The sequence below is a fragment of the Neovison vison genome, chromosome 9 (assembly GCF_020171115.1).
Source record: "Neovison vison isolate M4711 chromosome 9, ASM_NN_V1, whole genome shotgun sequence".
NCBI classification, from domain to species: domain Eukaryota; kingdom Metazoa; phylum Chordata; class Mammalia; order Carnivora; family Mustelidae; genus Neogale; species Neogale vison.
Genome location: NC_058099.1, coordinates 92,088,286 through 92,107,383, shown reverse-complemented (window position 1 = coordinate 92,107,383; position 19,098 = coordinate 92,088,286). Strand labels below are relative to the sequence as shown.

The window sequence follows — 19,098 nt, the reverse complement described above, 5'->3', positions numbered from 1 at the left end:
ACAGCATTTTGCAAAAGAAAACCTTAGAAACAGTTTATATGCTCATTAACTAGAGAACAGGTACCTAATGTGTGACACAAACCTACCACTGAGCCATTAAAACCCGTAAACAAAGAAGGTGGATCTACACGTACATGAAAAAGATATGAATGAGGGCGCCTGGGTGGCTCAGTGGGTTGGGCCGCTGCCTTCGGCTCAGGTCATGATCTCAGGGTCCTGGGATTGAGTTCCGCATCGGGCTCTCTGCTCAGCAGGGAGCCTGCTTCCTCCTCTCTCTCTCTGCCTGCCTCTCTGCCTACTTGTAATCTCTCTCTGTCAAATAAATAAATAAAATCTTTAAAAAAAAAAAAAGAAAAAGATATGAATGATAGTTTGTTCAGTGAAACAAAGCAAGTAGTAGATTAAGAAGAATGTACTTCCAACTTCTATCCCTCGTCTGTACAGAAAGTATCAAAAATCCAGAGTTCAGGAAGGACTCGAGGAGAACAGATGTTTTCTAGAAAATTCTTGGGGCAAATTTCACATATAATATTGCTGATGTGTGTCTGTCTTTTCTGTAAACACCATTATGCTTTATCATAAGATTTAATAAAGCTGCTTAGTTAGAAATGTTGTCTGGGTCTCTGGCCACATGAAACAAATCTATAATGTAGGCATAGAAAATAGGGTTAGAAGAATATATTCCAGTTAACAGTGAATACATCTGGGATATATGGGTGTGTGTGGCGGGGAAGGAGAATCCTTTCTCTTTCTACGTCATATACTTCTTTTTATTAAATACTCATACACATATATGGGTTGCTCTGATGATTAAACACACCAGGAATAAATAATAAGAAAGGAGAAGTTCTGGATTTGAATGCCGATACTATCGTTTGCAGCTTGCGTGATTGCGGGAAAAGTCACGTGGCTTTCTGGGGTTGGTCTCCTCATTTATATGAATAGGGAAAGTAAAACCAGTTGCCCCTACATCGTCCAGGTTCACTGGGAGGATTACTATCAATTATTTTATTTGTTCTCATAACACAATTATTACTAAACTCGTCTAAACTAAACTAAACTCTGATTAAAATGAGAGGACCTGGGCGTGGTGCCCTGTAGTCTCAGTAACTTGACTGTTCACACGGCGATCCTGGCTGCTTTGGTAAGGCTTCCTCTTGACTTGGGCCTTTCTTCTCTGCTGGGGGCTAAGGCCTGGGTGCTGACTGCTGAAGTCACCATCCCGTCCCCGCTCCTAGTGTGTGTGTGTGCCCGTGCACACGCGCGTGCGCGCGCGTACACACACACACACACACACTCCCGCACGCCCACCTTGCCACGGTACAGGAGGCGGTAACAGCCACTCTACTACAGACTTTGACTCCAGGGACTTTTCTGCAGCGTCTGTGCATTATTTCCCAGCATGAATGAGCTGAGTCTGTCCCATGCTTTTCCATCTTAAACCTTTCCGAGGCTCCGGCTGCGTTCAGGCAAGACCCCCGCCGCCCACACGCCTCCCCGGCACCCGCCTCCCCGGCACCCCCCCGCCCCCGCACTCTGCTCATTTCACGAGGATTTTCAAGCCTAACGGACGGGGCCATGTGGGCGATTACTGAGAGGAACAGACCCAGCAGAGGCTAGGGGACTCCACGCTAATCTGCTGAGTCGTCTGAGCGCCGACAGCTGCAGGCGCTCGAGGTGCGGTATTTGGTCAGGATGTTTGTCCCGGTGTCTGTTCCCGCAGCCTCGCCGAACGTTTGGTTCCCGGACAGGGTCTTTTTTTGGACAGGATCTCCCAGATGTAAAGTGTTGGATGCTAATGTGGAACAGAACACAGAAGACCCGGCCCTGCTGTCATAAATAACAGTAAATTGTTCAATCTTGCTGAGCTGTAAATCTGTTATTGCCAGAGGTCTTCAGTTCACTGGAACACAGTTCGAGGCATGGGGGCACTTAGCAAAGGGGCAGGAATTGTTTCCCAACCAGACGGAAACGGGTCTGATGTAATTTATATAAAAAGCCACATAAATGTATTTTAATTGATTATGACAATGACTCAGGAAAAAACACATGGCTATAGAGACTGAGGTTTATTTTGGGGGAGGGATATGCAGGCCACACACACACACACACACACATATTTATTGCAGTATGGGTATATATATTAAGTACATATTCACACATATGTATTCTATCTATAAAGATGCCAAAGATAGAGTTTTTTGTTTTATAGATGTAGCTTTGTTTATATATATATATATATATGATATAATTTTTTTTGTGTGTACCTATAAAGGTGCCAGATGGAAAGTGTTTTTACGCATTTAGAGAGTTTATTGAGTAGCATATGCGTGTGGGCATATGCACAGGACACCCCCTTCCTCAGATATATATCTTCCCTGGATGTCTTCTAGAGGAGAGTAGACCAGATGTCAGAAATGTTTGAAGATTACATAGAACCAAAGGAGTGGCTAAATATTCTTAGACGACCTATGTTTCTATGATAATTAGGAGAATTGCCTGGAATTGGATGGGCTGATAGTAAGAGATATAAGTCGAAAAAATCCTACTGTTCTGGGTGGGAATCTGTCTTGCAAGAACAGCTCTGCGGTGAGCTCACCAACACGGGAAAGTTAGCCAGTCGGCATGGAGCATCCTGGCAGATAGTACAAGTCAGAGGCACAGAGAGGAAAATGAAATGATCCAGGTCAAGACAGGAGCACAGACTCGGTCTTGTCACTCCTTACCATGGACTTCAGCACCTTTTCAGGGAGCAGCCTTGGTGGTTAAAGAAGAAAGAAGACATTGTATTTATGTAGGCATGTTACAACTAATTTACACTTTAATTGTTGCCAAGCTACATGCAGTTTAATTTATTTTGTAGCCCCCATTTAGTCCTCAAACATTTTTTAGTTTCACATACAAAAACTTCAGGTGAAAGAACACTTTCTTAAAAAAACGTATTTTAAGGAGAGAGAGAGAGAAAGAGAGCACGCGTGCATGCGTGCAAATGCCAGAGGGAGAGGCAGAGGGGGAGGGAGAGAGATGCTCTCAAGCCCACGGCGCTGAGTGCAGAACCTGACATGGGGCTTGATCTCAAGACCCTGAGATCACAACCTGAGCCCAAACCAAGAGTTGGCTGTTCAACTGACTGAGCCTCCCAGGCACCCCAAAAGAGCACTTTTATATTGGTTAGTAAACAATGGTACATCTAAATAATGGAAGACCATATGTACACTAAAAATCCAATTGTGGAAGAATATTCAGTGACACAGAAACATAGATGCCAGGGAAGGGTTGGATATATTACGTGAAAGATGTAGGTGATACAATAATCCCTTTTGTAAAAATATGGGAATTTGTATATTAGAGAAGCAGAGATACCAAGACACAGAGGTTTTACATAGAAATGAGAACTGTGCTCATTTTTAGATTTAGAGATGACTCTTATTTTCCTCTTGCTCATGTGTACTTCTTTAATGTTCAAAAAGGGAACATGTATATATATATTTGTAATTAGAAAACCACTATAGGTAAGCAAAACAACAGATTCATTCAATAGATGAATTAAGGAATTCATACTTAAGAATTAAGCAATGGCATGTGGAAGAGGAAGGAAGGCAAGGGAAGACCCTTGAGTCTTCGTTTGGTGCTGGACACTGACCTGGAGCTTGCTTACATTACTTTCTCTCACCTTCCATCTTTTAGATTACAAAACTGAGACACAGAGGGATCTTGCCGCAAATCACATAGCCGGTAGGAAGTCCATTGGATACAAAAATCTCATAGTATCTCAGGGCATACAACTCTGTGTTCTTGACCTAGGTGGATCTAGTGGTTCTTCTCCAGGTCTTCAGTTGGGTTGAGCACCTCATAAATTAGCAGCAGATAAGCCCTTTCTTACTTCATTGAGCCAAGTCCTATACCTCAAGGTAAAGATTTCAGTGTTTTCCAAGTGCTGAATTACCTAATTCTTTTTTTTTTTAAAGAATTTATTTATTTATTTGACACAGAGAGATCACAAGTAGGCAGAGGGGCAGGCATAGAGAGAGAGGAGGAAGCAGGCTCCCTGCTGAGCAGAGAGCCCGATTCGGGACTCGATCCCAGGACCCTGGGATCATGATCTGAGCCCAAGGCAGTGGCTTAACCCACTGAGCCATCCAGCCGCCCCTGAATTACCTAATTCTTAGGAGGGCCCCAAGTTCTAGTGTCACCACCCCCATTTTGCATCTGAGCAAAGCTGGATTGCCTGATTCTCACTGAGATCTCCAGAGCTGCTGAGGGGGTGGAAGACTAGAACTTGGGCCAAACTTCTGGGCACTCGTGACTTTTCTGCATCTGTTCAGATGTTAGGGACCGAATGTGAACTCCACCTTGGTTTGATTCTAGTGGGCTCTCATCTCTCCTTCCAGCCCCAAAGTGTGTGCATGAAGGCTTCCAGGGGACAGGAAGCTGAGGATGGGCAAGGGGCTGCCATCTGGTCTCCATGTAACAAAGGATATAACCGCATCATTATCCATGTGCAAATGGAGAAGTCCCTTGATGTTTGGATAACCACATCCATGTCCTGAGTTTGTTATTTCTCGAAATTCCACTTAGCCATCTCCGGCTTACTCATGTGCAGCAGTGCACAAAGGTTGGCACATCCCTCTGACAGCTGGGGCTGAGAGACCAAAGCCCTGCCATCATGGTGGCTTGGCCTTGGCCTTGCTTCGTGGGTTTTGGTTTGTGTTTAACGGCGAAGACAGGAAACAGGCATCTTTGCGTCTGTGGCTCTCTTTGCACTTTGGAGATGGCCGTGGTGGTGGCTGTGTGGTCCGCACCACACTCTGGGAACCATCAGGGAAGCTTCTGTTTATTGCTCTCTTTGCTCTCTGATTCACTTTGGGAATGAGAGGCATATGGCCCAGTGAGTGGAGGATATTGGGGAACGTTATGCTTACTTTTTCTTGTCTCCCTTTGGGACTTTTTTTTTTTTTTTTTTTTTTAAATGGCTTGTGTAAAGCTCAAAGGAAATCATGGCAGGGAGTTGTATTTCAGGGAGTTCACACAGGAAGACAATGTGTTTTGTTCCTTGGAGAAAATCATTTGGAGTAAAAAATCTGCCTGTACTCTGAGACCCTACCCTGCGGGTTTCAACTGCCCATTGCTGCTCTCTAGTACTTTGATCTAATTAGAAACTGAACTCATTGCTAAGTCTAATTTTTTTTTAAAGATTTTATTTATTTATTTGACAGAGAGAGATCACAAGTAGGCAGAGAGGCAGGCAGAGAGAGAGGAAGGGAAGCAGGCCCCCTGCTGAGCAGAGTGGGACTCAATCCCAGGATCCTGAGATCATGACCTGAGCCGAAGGCAGCGGCTTAACCCACTGAGCCACCCAGGCGCCCCTGCTAAGTCTAATTTAGAAGAATAGTTTGTTAGTGTTCTGAAAAGAACAAGCCATGAGAAAGAAACTTATTATTTTTTTAAAAAGATTTATATTTGAGGGGGGAGGAGTAGAAGCAGGGGGAGAAAGAATCTCAAGCAGACTCCCTGCTGAGCACAGAACCCAATGCAGGGCTCCATCTCACCACCCTGAGATCATGATCTGAGCTGAAATCAAGAGTTAGATGCTTAACTGACTGAGCCACTAGGGTGCCCTGAGAAAGAAAATTATTTTAAAAATGGGTTGTATATGGCACCTGGTGTAAAGAAATGGCAGGGCTGGGAGAAAGCTTTATGGGATAAAAGGTTCTCTTCTCAGGACACTTGTCTGTGCCATGTGGAGGGGCACACTGATTCCCTTGGCACCTGCTGTGTCCATCAGGGGTGGAGCAGTAACGATGCAGTCCAGGTGAGGTTCAAGAGTTGGTGAGTGGTTCCAACATCCATCTAGGAGACTAGACACAGAGAGATGATTAAGTAATGGCACCCTGGGAAAGGTGACTCATTGCACACCAGCCTGTGCTACGTCCTCTCTTTCCGGAGTCTCTGCAAGTGTTGCCTAGGTAGGAACAAGCTCAAATTCAACGTGCCTCAGTAGGTCTGTGAGTGTCCCTGAGATAGTGTACACATGGCTACCTGCGGATTCTGGGATCTAGATGTGTGTACTGCCTGTTGCTTGTGTACATGACACTGCACTAGAGGCCATCTTGAACCCCTTTGCAAGTGGGAACGGAAGGACATGTTCCCCAGTAGCAGGTGAAGCCCAGGCTGGTTTCCCCTTCTTCCAGCCAAAGCCAGACCATATGGGAATGGGAGTGGTGATTCCCCCAGGGCCCCTCCTGGGAAGGTCAGGGAGCCACAGGATGTCTTGACTTGAACCCCCCATCCCACTCCACCATGCCCCGGGTTGCAGACTGGGTTTCACTCAGGAAAAAAAGTCAGATGCCGCCTGCTCCAATGCCCTAAACAAAAGCAGTGTTAATGATGTAAGTTGACCATCCTTTCCTTGCAAGGTAGCATCTGCTGCGATGGTGATGGTGGAGGGCAATATTTCTAGGACTTGTTTGGAAAGTGAAATGGTAGCATAAGGGATAACCTACTGTCTAAAAGTGAATTTTGCGAGCATTTGGGGGGCGCAGTCAGTTAAGTGGTTAAATATCTGACTCTTGATTTCAGCTCAGGTCATGATCTCGGGGTTGTGAGATCGAGCCCCGCGCCAGCATCTGCACTCAGCTGGGAGTCCGCTTCTCCCTCTCCCTCTGTCCTTCTCCCTGCCCATGCTCTCACGTTCTCAAATAAATAAAATCTTTTAAAAAATTTAAAAAACCAAGTGTTCGAGGAGGGTGATGGTAACATGTCATGTTTAATTTCACAAAGGTTTTTTTTTTTTTTTTAAGATTTTTTATTTATTTGACAGACAGACCACAAACAGGCAGAGAGGCAGGCAGAGAGAGAGGAGGAGGAGGCAGGCTCCCTGCTGAGCAGAGAGCCTGATGTGAGGCTCAATCCCAGGACCCTGGGATCATGACCCGAGCCGAAGGCAGAGGCTTTAACCACTGAGCCACCCAGGCACCCCACAAAGGGTTTTTCTTAATGGAATCTCATCTTAAGATTCTCAGCTTTGCAGATGAAGACCCAAAGCCTCAGAAAAGTGAAGTGATTTGCGCACCTCTGGGGTGGAGGCAAGGGTCCCCTCTAGATCTTTTAACTTCGAAATGGAGCGTTCTTTCTTTAAACAACAGGGTTTCCAAAGATTATATATATACATATATATGTGTATATATACATATATATATATTTTTTTTTTTTTTTTAGATTTTATTTATTTATTTGACAGAGAGAGAGATCACAAGTAGGCAGAGAGGCAGGCAGAGAGAGGGGGAAGCAGGCTCCGTGCTGAGCAGAGCCCGATGCGGGGCTCGATCCCAGGACCCTGAGATCATGACCTGAGCAGAAGGCAGAGGCTTAACCCACTGAGCCACCCAGGCGCCTCAAGGTTATATTTCTTTTATCAGTTGCTAGAAGAAGGCCAGAAGTCTGAAATCCAGTAGGATCATGCTTCCTCTGAGGGCTCTAAGGGTGAATCATTCCATGCCTCTTCTGGCTTCTGGTGTGGTGCCTGCCATATTCCTTGGCATTCCCTGGCTTGTGGCCACCTTACTCTGATCTCTGCCTCTGTCTTACACTGCTTCTTCCGGGTCTATCTTCTCTTCTGTGTGTCCTCTTCAGTAAGAACAAAGCTCTTCCCCTTCCGTGAGGGAAGTGGTCCAACTGTAATCAACCTGCCACCGGGTGTTTAGCTGATCACCCCGGCAATGGTGCCATATGAGGGACTCAGTTTTGGTCTCTGTTGGGTGCCCAGTGGTGGCTGGAGCCAGGCTGGCCTTGGCGAGAGGAAAGCCATGGTGCTGAATCCATGTATCACCTCCCTCCTTGCCACCGTGAGGGTTCCTCATGGAACTTTGTTCCCGTGTCCATTGGTCAATGACAGGTGTGGCTACCCAGGAAGGAGGCTGATCAGACTCACACGAAGGAGGCTGATCCTACCCGCTTGATTCTTAAAATCATTGTCTGCTTAAGTCCCCTCTTACTGAGCATTTCCAGGGGATACACATGTCTTTATGATTTCCTATGTCTGACTTTAGAAACTCCATCACTTGCTCTCATGGTCTCCTCCAGCCCTTACCATGCCTCAGATGTCCCACAATTAGGTTTATACACAGTGTTCAGCATTACCTCTTTTTCTGGTAATGTTGTGTTAATGAGCACATCTGCATAGGTGAAATTTCCAGATAACTAGAATTTAGTCTTCTGTTAACCCTCCAATTATAACCAAAATGTTAAAGCTTGGTATTTTTTTTTTTCCAGTATATTTTCTCACATTGACCTTCTTAAACAGAGTATGTATTATCTTTTCAAACAAGAAATAATTGAATTTTAGTTAAGTTGGTCTATAATCACGACTACTTGATAAATAAATTGTATATATTTATTTCTGTATTTTTTCTAAATTGTAGCCCTAAAGTGAATATAACTTTACATTGTGTGTGTTTTTTTTTTTTTTTAAGTAGGTTCCAAGCTCAGTGTGGAGCCCAGCACGGGGCTTGAACTCACAACCTTGAGATCAAGGCTTGAACTGAAATCAGTAGTCGGATGCTTACCCGACTGAGCCACCCAGGCCCCCTTAACTTTACATTGTTGTCATAGCATAAAAGTTCTTTTCTATTCTGCATTTTTGACTTAGCATTCAAGCATTGTCTGTGTTCCTTCTATACCATTTAAGATAATATAATTTGTTAGAGCAAATAAACCCTTTTAACAGTAAACCATTTTTATTTCCTTTAAAAATAGTAGAAAGTCATTTCTCACTCACGTAATAGTCCACTGTGGGCATTGCTGGTGAACAAAGACTCTTGGCTTCCATCTTCTGGCTCCGTGTCTCCTAGAGCTATGTGCTCACCTGTGCTGAGCCTCTGGAAGGAAGTCTCTGGAAATACATGGTGGAGAGGAGGCTTCTTACCATCCTGAGCACAGGGGGCACATGCATTACTTCTGTCCTCATTCTCATGTTCGTGTATCATCTGTTGTGAAATCAGTCATGCAGCCACACTAGATGTAAGGTGGTCTGGGAAATGTAGTCCCTGGCAGGGGGCTGGAGGTTGGTCCTCAAAGAGCAGTCTGGACTGTGGAAGGGGATCATTGCTTTTTGGGGACTGTGAACCCAGTCTGCCACAGGTGCACAATCTTCTTCTTTTTTTTTTTTTTTTAAAAAAATACTTTATTTGTTTATTTGACAGAGATCACAAATAGTCAGAGAGGCAGCAGAGTGGGGGCAGGGTGGAGAATGCTCCCTGCCGAGCAGAGAGCCTGATGCGGGGCCCGATCCCAGGATCCTGGGATCATGACCTGAGCTGAAGGCAGAGACTTTAACCCACTGAGCCACCCAGGTGCCCCCGCTTTTTGTACATTTTTTCCTGTATCTTCCTTCATTGTCCTATTCAGTCAGTGACCTGCTTCTAGCATTGCTGTAGTTGGGTCCAGGGTAATTTTGGTGTTGAGCTGGATGCTAGAGCTTGCCTTCCCTTGTGGGCCACAGCAGTACTTCTCAAATTTTGATGGACAGATGAATTAACTAGAAGGGGGAGGGTATCTTGTTAAGATACTTATTAGATTCTTCCTTGGTGGGTCTTGAGTGGACCTTGAGGTTTAGCCCTTCTACTAAGCTCATAGGGGATGCCCATGCTGCTGATTCTTAACAAGGAGACTTGATCACTAAGCTCGGATGAATGTTGAAATCACCTGTAGAGCTTTAAAGACCATGAAGCCTTGATTCTACCCCCAGAAATTCTAATACAATTAGTCCGAGATGCAGTCTGAGTATTGGTAATTTTAAGGCTTCATTAGGATTCTGAGTTGTAACATCTGAGAACCACTGGATTGGATGACATTGGTCTTTATTTTAAGAGCAAGCATGCTGAGTCATACTCTACAGAGTTATATGACTTTTTTTTTTTTAAAGATTTTATTTATTCATTTGATAGAGAGAAATCACAAGTAGACGGAGAGGCAGGCAGAGAGAGAGAGAGAGAGAGAGAGAGAAGCAGGCTCCCTGCTGAGCAGAGCGCCCGATGCAGGACTCCATCCCAGGACCCTGAGATCATGACCTGAGCCGAAGGCAGCGGCTTAACCCACTGAGCCACCCAGGCTCCCTATGACTTTCTTTTTTATTTATTTATTTATTTTTATTTATTTTAAAAGATTTTATTTATTTATTTGTCAGAGAGAGAGGGAGAGCGAGGGAGCACAGGCAGACAGAGAGGCAGGCAGAGGCAGAGGGAGAAGCAGGCTCCCTGCCGAGCAAGGAGCCCGATGTGTGACTCGATCCCAGGATGCTGAGATCATGACCTGAGCCGAAGGCAGCTGCTTAACCAACTGAGCCACCCAGGCGTCCCTGACTTTCTTTTTTAAAAGTCACTTTTGTAGCTCTAGAAAGACTGCCTGCACCCGGGGATGACCTCCAGATCTCTGCTTAGCATGACTGGGTAGTTTTTCTGTTGTCTCCAGCACATGTTGTCAGTGGCAGAAATAAAATTCTTGCCTCTATAAGAGTGGTTATTCAGAGGACAGTTCAATACGCCCGCTGACGACGAGGCTATGGTAAGCCAGGTCCCTCCTGTATGGGCTTGTGCTGAGGAAGAGAGAGGAAGGAGGTGAAGCAGAGAAGCACTCCTTTTTTCTTATAATTTCTAGTATGTTCATGTGTAGAGTTTCTAAGCCAGTAACAAACTAAGAACTTCTTGCCTAGTTCAAGCCAAGCCCTTGAACATCAAAAGCCGATGTTTCAAATTACTAAAAGTCAATGAGGCTGATCCAGTTTGGTAATTGACCTCTAGATGTGGGTGCCCCGATGGTGTTAGAGATATCGGGCAGGAGAGACAATGCCAGAGCTCTCCTTCACCCCCTAACCCAAAGCCTACTCAATTCCTTTTGCCAGGTGACTTATTGTGTCTTAACAGAGCTTGGGACACTTTCCATTGAAATGCCTCTGATTCCATGTAACTGGATTGATTTCTTTCTTTGGCTGATCTAGATTGGACGGCTGATTATTGGGCAGAATGGTATCTTGTCAACACCTGCTGTTTCCTGCATTATCAGGAAGATCAAGGCAGCTGGTGGAATTATCTTAACAGCCAGCCATTGCCCTGGAGGACCAGGGGGAGAGTTTGGAGTGAAGTTCAATGTTGCCAATGGAGGTATGTGGCTTAGAATCTGCCTTAATCATCCTGATTTCCGTCCTATTATGTTGTCATAGTCTTATTTGTTTAAAAAGATGTATTTATTTATTTGAGACAGCATGTGTGAGAGCAGGGTGAGGGGCAGAGGGAGAAGGAGAGAGAGAATCTCAAGCAGACTCGCACTGAGCATGGAGCCTGATGTGGGCTTCGATCTGACAACCCTGAGATAAAGACCTGGGCCAAAACCAAGAGTCAGACGCTTAACTGACTGTGCCACCTATGTATCCCAGCTATCATAGTCTTACAGTGACCGTTTGGTGGTAGACAAGCAGGGTGGAAGAGAAATTGCACAGAAAGTTCCAGTGAAGTGCTGTACTAGTCAGGTTTCTCCAAAGGACCAGAACAGTGGGCTATACAGAGATTTATTATGAGGAGTGGGCTGGGTTCTGGTTCAAGATGGTGATGTAGGAACATCCAGAACTCACCTCCTGTCATGGACATACTGCATCTACAAGATGGATCACTTTCCTCTGAAAAAAACCTAAAAACAGCAGAGCAGCCCCTTTACACAAGGCAAATGAGAGGGAAACCATGTCAAAGTGGGTGGGAGAAGTTGGGACACCACCTCGCCATAAACCTCACTGCTGGCCAAATAGTCCACCATCTGGAGAGAATGCAAAATCCCAAGCTTCTATCTGAGGAAGGGAAGGCTTGTACTCTACATTGGGTACTCCATTTCTTAAGACTGCGACCTGAGAGATGAGCCCCCAACACATCTGTCTTGGAAGACCAACTGGCTCATGCCCTTGACCCTTGGGGCTGTGGCGAACTGAGGGACAGCTCTTAAAGGGCCTGCATGCAGCATCACCTGCCCCAGGGCCCAGAGAGGGGTTGGCTCATGTGATTATGGAGGCAGAAAAGTCCTGGGACCTCTAGACCCAGGAGAGCCGATGGTGGAGTTCTGGTCTGAGTCCAAAGGCCTGAGAAACAGCAGAACTGATGGTGTAAGTTCCAGTCTGAGTCCGGGTTCCAGGGTGGGAGAGGACCAGTGTCTCAGCTGGAAAGCAGGCAGAGAGAGTGAATTCTCCCTCACTTAGCCTCTTGTTCTGTCCAGGCTTTCAGTGGGTTGGATAAGGCCACTACATTGGGGAAGGCGCTTTCCTTTCCTCAGTCTACTGATTCAAATACTAATCTAATCCAGAAACAGGCCTGTAGACACTTGGGAATAAGGTTTAACCAAATATCTGGGCACCCTGTGGCCAGGTCGGAATGACGTATAAAATGAACGAACGAACGAACCACCACAACCCTTGAGGTGACATGACAAGGAAGTGGCCTAATGAGATCTTGAACCCACTTGATTTCATGGACGCTTATCTGATATGGAAGGACTCTGAATTTAAAAGCTGGAAGAAACCCTCTAAGTCATTTAGTCCATTTCTGTCATTTTATAGATGAAGAAATAAATCCCCCAGAGGCTGTTATTGATTTGCTCAAGTTCACATGGCTGCTCAAGGCTAGACAAATGACTTTTTAGCATAACCTGTAGACATCTTTCTTCCTTATAGTGTTGACTTCTTCTCCCTGAAATGCTTAGAATTATTTCACTATTTCTTCTATTTACAGAAATGTATAGTTTAGAGGTCTTTGTGCAGTGGGATATGTGTATGGGGTGAATTAAACAAATTTTTAAACATATATAAAGGTGAGAATAATAAATGGGTAGCTTGTGTCCATTACTTTGCTTTTCCATTTTGCATTTTTTTCCCCTAAAGAATTTTAAGGTAATTACAGCATGAAGACATTTTATACCTAAATATTTCAGAATACATCTCTTAAAAGAAAGACATATTCTAACATAACTACATTATCACACCTAGCAAAAATAATACCAATTCTCTAATATCATCTAAAATCTAATCTATATTCAGAATTTTCCAGTTGCCTCCAAAATGTTATTTATAGCTGTTTTTTTAAAAAAAGAATTTATTTACTTATTTGAGAGACAGAGCGAGAGAGAGAGAGAGCATGAGAGAGGAAAAGGTCAGAGGGAGAAGCAGACTCCCAATGCAGGACTTGATCCTGGGACTCCGGGATCATGACCTGAGCCGAAGGCAGTGGGTTAACCAACTGAGCCACCCAGGCGCCCTATTTATAGCTGTTTTATTCAAACCAGGATTCATCCAAGAACTATGTATTACATTTGGTTGTTAAGTCTCTTAGTCTTAATATAGAACACTGAGTCTGTATTTCTGCAGGAGCAGATAATTTTCACCAACAATAGTTACCTTTATGAATTATTTTTGGCCAGAATATTATTTCCCCCCTCCTTGAAGCCATTTTGGACATTATCCAAACAAATGAACTTCACTCACATCAAGTGGATTTAAAAAAAAAACAAAAAACATCTTTATGAAGTGTCGTATACTTCGAGAAGTTTCGTTTCATTAAAAAGCATACCAAGGGGGTGCCTGGGTGGCTCAGTGGTTTAAGCCTCTGCCTTCAGCTCAGGTCATGATCTCAGGGTCCTGGGATCGAGCCCCATATCGGGCTCTCTGCTCAGCGGGGAGCCTGCTTCCCCCTCCCTCTCTGCCTGCCTCTCTGCCTACTTGTGATCTCTCTCTATCAAATAAATAAATAAAAATCTTAAAAAAAAAAAAAAAAGCATACCAAGGACCCACATCTAGTCTTGCAGCAGCCCTTGAGGATTTCAGGAAAAAACAGGCAAGATTCAGGTATTCTATATGCTGTTAACATGGGAAATAGAATGGGCTCAGAAAGTAGCAATTTGTAAAATTTGTAAATTTGTAAAAGCGTTGTCTAGTTGTAAAAGTTGCCACACTAGACAATGCTTACTAAAGTAAGTATTTGGAATTTATATTTGATTTCATATCTTACAAAAATATCTCAGTCGTCTCTGTGATATCTTGTGAGGCATAAAGGGAGAAGATATTATTTAAATACCCATTTTGTAGACTAAAGCACAGGGGGAAATGAGACGTATTCAGCTGTAGATTTTGGCTTTTAACTGTATTGAAAGTCCCTCTCTTATGCTTAATTCTTTATATTTGCATGTCTTGGCATCATGAATGAAGCTAACATTCCTAATGGCATAGAAAGATTCATTTGGTTTCTTTCTACTCAAAGAAGAATCAATTTTACCATAATTTTTTTCCTTGAAGAGACATTCATCTCTTTTCATTGTGTGTCATATAGATATATTTTATGGAATGAATTAAAAGGCTACGTGTCTTGGGGCACCTGGGTGGTTAGTTGTTCGGACGTCTGACTCTTGATCTGGGCTCAGCTGATGATCTCTGGATCCTGGAATCCAGCAGTGTTGAGCCCCTTTTAGGGCCCCATGCTCAGTGGGGAGTCTGTTTCTCTCTCTCTTTCTCTCTTCCTCAGCCCCTCCCCCCACTCGTGCATGAGCTCTCTCTCTCTCTCTCTCAGATAAAGAATAAATCTTAAAAAAAAAAAAAAAAGACTAAGTGTCTACGGAATTAGTAGGCACAGCCAGGGAACTAGGACACATCTGGAACTATGTTCCTTTTAAAGTGCATTTAGAGGACAGGACCATTCTGAGGATGTTTTTAAGTAGAGGGGAAGATGCTAGAGGGGAGATGGGATCCATAGTAAAGATACTGGATTTTTTGGAATCTTATAATGTGCTGGGCACCATACTCAGAACTTTACATACCTTTTCTCATTTAATCCTCGTAACAACCCAGTGAAGTCACTGAGGAATTAAATGGTTTAAAAAGCTTGACTAGTGTCACACAATTCTTAAGGTGTGGAGCTCAGTTAGAGCCTAGATTCTGGGAAGAGGGCAAAACTTCTGGATAAGATTGCAAGGATGGGGAAAGAAGCAATTCTGAGGGGTGCAGAATGAAAGTTTGGTGTAATAGTTGCTATACCTGTTCCAAAAAGAAAGTAAGAAGAAAGATTGTGTGGTAAGATAATGGGACAAGGAGAGGCAGGACTTGGGGACATATTCTGTAAAAGGTACTATGGGAAATGTGTTGATGATTCATGCATGAGAAGTTGTAAGGGTAAGCAGCCTCATTCTTAGGGGGAGCCACTTGGTGTAATTTTTGACTACCTCCAGCAATATGTGGGAGTCTGGAAATTGTAGCAGTGGGGACAGATGATGGTGATGTCCCAGGGTTGGGGAACGGCTGTGGAGGCACGGAGGAATGGTACTCGTTACAGGTGTCTGAGCTGGCATCGGACTATTAGGATTCAAAATCCAGCCTCTGTCTATTACCAGTGAAGGGGCCTTGGTTAAGGATCTCTTCCTCTTCAAATTTCAGTTTCCCCATTTGGCAATTGACGATAATAATAACTCCTATTTCATCTGCTTTCTGTGCATGTCGAATTCCATGTAAAGTGTGAAATGTGGTATATGTAAGTTTCAGTAAATGTAGGCTCATGTTATTATGCTGACAAAGGTATGGCTCAGACAGGGGATCTTAGGTCCTGCCTAGGATTAGAGACCAGTGAAACCAAAAGGGACCGATAGCCTGGGATTAACCAGGCGATGATGGGCATCAGTACAGGAAAGAGCAGGTTCAGCAGAGGTGTGGAGGAGGGTAGCTGGCAGATAAGGAATTCATGGGCAGAAGACACTCAAATTTGATATTTTTGAAAAGACTTCAAGAGGCAATAATATTTAAGATATGACTTTACCTGCCACTGACTAAAATGAGGAGGAAAACTCATTAGAGCAGAAGATGTCAAGGAACTCGGAAGTAGTTGATGGATGCAGAGGTTGATGATGAACTTTTAGGTTAACGACATGGGTGGTTGAGTGGCATCACAGAAAACGAACATACTAGAAGTTGTTTTACTTTTGGAAGCCAGTGTGCTTTGTCATCAAATCAGGCTTTTTAAAAGTGAGGGACACAGTCAAAGAATACAGTGACACCTAAGGGAGAAGGGAGATATTCATGCATTCTCCTACTGGACAAGCATAGAAAAGGCAAAGACAGAACAAGGCTCTTTACTGTTTTACATTTTGTGAAAGGATAAAAAATGGTGTGGAGTGGAGGAGGAGGGCCATTTTTTTTTTTTCTTTGCAGCCTTTGCTTTTCCTAAAGGACAAGGAAATATGTTTAAAACCTATTAGGCCTCTTTCCCATGCAGTAGAATGGGGACATTGCCTTTCCTTTATTTTTAAGACAGCTTTCTTGAGGTATAATTGATATACAAAAAAATCTGCTCATAGTTAATGTGTACAATTTGTTGTGTTTGGGTAGTATTCCTTTTTATGTATTCAATGAGCATTTATGGGGAGACAAAAATAGTGCTAAGTTTTTGAAATACATTGTGAGTTGCCTAATAGAAATATATTGTGAGTCAGGATTTTAAACTTTCTAGTAGCCACATGAAGAAGTAAAAAAAAAAATGAAGGTGAAATGAACAATGTATTTTTTTTAAAAGATTTTATTTATTTACTTGACAGAGATTACAAGTAGACAGAGAGGAAGGGAAGCAGGCTCCTTGCTGAGCAGAGAGCCCAGTGTGGGGCTCTATCCCAGGATCCTGGGATCATGACCCGAGACAAAGGCAGAGGCTTTAACTCACTGAGCCACCCAGGCACCCCACGAACAATGCATTTTTAAACCTCGTATACTGAAAATATTATTTCATCAAGTTACTATAAAAGTCAAATGTAACCTATTAACATTTTTTTCTACAAACTGTTCAAAATTTGATGTGTAGTTTACAGTTACAACACATATAAATTTCACTAGTCACATTTCAGGTGCTCAATAGCTATATACCATTAGTGACTACTGTCCTGGACAGTGTAGCTTAAAGGATTGGAATAGAAAAGAAATTATTTCTTGATTTCCTTTTGGCTGAAATTTACAGTTGAGTTGGCAAGTATATCTCACATAAAACCTATTTATTGTCTCTCACTGATATTTCAGATCTTGTACTGTACTCATTTGATTTCCAAACTTACTGCAAAAAATCTAAAGTGACTTGCAGCACAAAACAAAATTTAAAAAGAAGCTGAAAGGGGGACAACTTTTGATTTCATGTTCATTTAAAGTCTCTCACATTCTAGTTGTCCTCTTGATCTTGTGAGGAAACACATCAAATATTTTTACTTAAACCTCATTTTAAAAACTTGGATGTCACTAGGGATCCTGAGTCAGGGAAAGCATTTAACCCCGGCAAGCTTCTGCCTCAACAAGGCAGCCGACCTGGGAGTAGAACTCGTGTGTTTTTTCTCTAGGTGCACTTGAGAGGCTGCAGTTTAAATCTGGAATCCCTCACTTCTGTCAAGTGCATATCCTGTTGGTGTCTCATATCCTGAAAAAAGCTGATTACATAACTGGGTCTCCCTGTCAGGTGTGAACCTATTTTTAGGGAAAATGTATCATTGCTCAGAAATGGATTCAGATAAACAAACATATGGGTTATTAGCCTACATAGAACAGGTGAGGCTGACCAAATTTCCTTCATCGTGGGTGAGTACAACACAGGGAATATGAAGAACAATAGAACTGTGAACTGTTGTCCATTTTTTCGAGAACAAATGAATCTTCCTTTTGCTTAATGGTGAAGGAGGGAACATGCCTCTGATTGAAGTTGCAGATGCTTTTTAAAAAATTTAGTTTTGGTGGTGTGCTGTTTCCAAATGCAGGTCCTGCACCAGATGTGGTATCAGACAAAATCTACCAGATCAGCAAAACAATCGAAGAATATGCCATATGCCCTGATCTTCGAATTGACCTGTCTCGGCTTGGAAGACAAGAATTTGACCTGGAGAACAAATTCAAGCCATTTAGAGGTAATAGATTATATTTTGAAGAAGTCAGAGTCATTCCATGGGTGGCGGTGACTCCACTTCCCGCATGGGAGGGCACAGCCTAAAGTGATTGGATGGTCTATTTTGGGAGTGACTTGATAAACAGATGTAATATGACTGTGGTGCATGGGGAAGTGGGAGCAGCCAAGATATTCAGGACTGGCAATTTCAAAAATGACTTCCCAAATTCTAGATCACTTTCAACATTGGAAAAATGTCATAGCTGACTCCCTTATGGCATCCCAAGAATAGGCTATGAGTCGCCAAAACATGTCTTCACTTTTCTATTCCATTACGGTGAAGATACTGGAGTATTTTATACAGTGAAGAAGAGAACCATCAAGGTAATGGGGTTACTAAAATTTCCCATGGAAGGTAGGCGATTTCTTTTCAAGCCAAACCCATGCTGTTTACCTTGATTCAATGCGAGAGAGATCACCATTCTGTATCAAGCACTATGTGAGGAGATTTTTGAAAGGAACTCAGTAAACACCAAATGGATTAGGCAAAGAATGGAATGAAATTGCCCCAAATATCCTACAGTGTAGACTGATTGAAACTTCTGAAGTGCTCGGATTATAACTTTTAATTTTACAGATTAATACTGAACCATATAACATTACTAATATCATGTATATGCATATTAGTCCCCCATTTTACCCTATTGCTTTTTCCTAGAACATATACAATTGGCCACAAACCAACTTTTTACTCCTTTAATGTCCTATACGCTTAAATACAGTCTGTGTTAAAATATTTTCTTTGTTTGACAAACAAATTAATTTAGCTGAAAAGATTAAATACCAGGCTCACAGCCACATGGCATTGAAGGGACAAGCAGGGGAGAGCTTGAAATGGACATTGAGGTGTCACACTGTTAAGCCAACACTAGGATCTTCTTCTTGAAGGATTTTGAGTCAATTGCTCACTTAGCTAACCAGCAGAAATTCATCAGAAGCCATGTGATACTGGAAATTATGGTGTCTCCTTTTATTAATCTCGCTGGGAGCACACACACATATATGAACACACAGTGGTTTGACATCCATAAACGGGGGCATAGCAGATGAAATGGATTTAAATATGCTCATTTACATATATTTGGAAAAATTGGACAATAAGATGACTGGGAAAAAT

At 43.1% G+C, this 19,098-nt stretch overlaps 1 protein-coding gene across 1 annotated transcript in view; it reads left to right on the top strand.

Annotated features, from left to right (window-relative positions):
- The window catches only part of PGM5 (phosphoglucomutase 5), a 201,433-nt gene that overhangs the window by 7,931 nt on the left and 174,404 nt on the right, over positions 1–19,098 (top strand). Inside the window, exons 2-3 of the mRNA XM_044265946.1 lie at positions 10,994–11,156; positions 17,797–17,943. Coding sequence (XP_044121881.1) covers positions 10,994–11,156; positions 17,797–17,943 — 310 coding nt within the window. The remainder of the gene's footprint in view (positions 1–10,993; positions 11,157–17,796; positions 17,944–19,098) is intronic.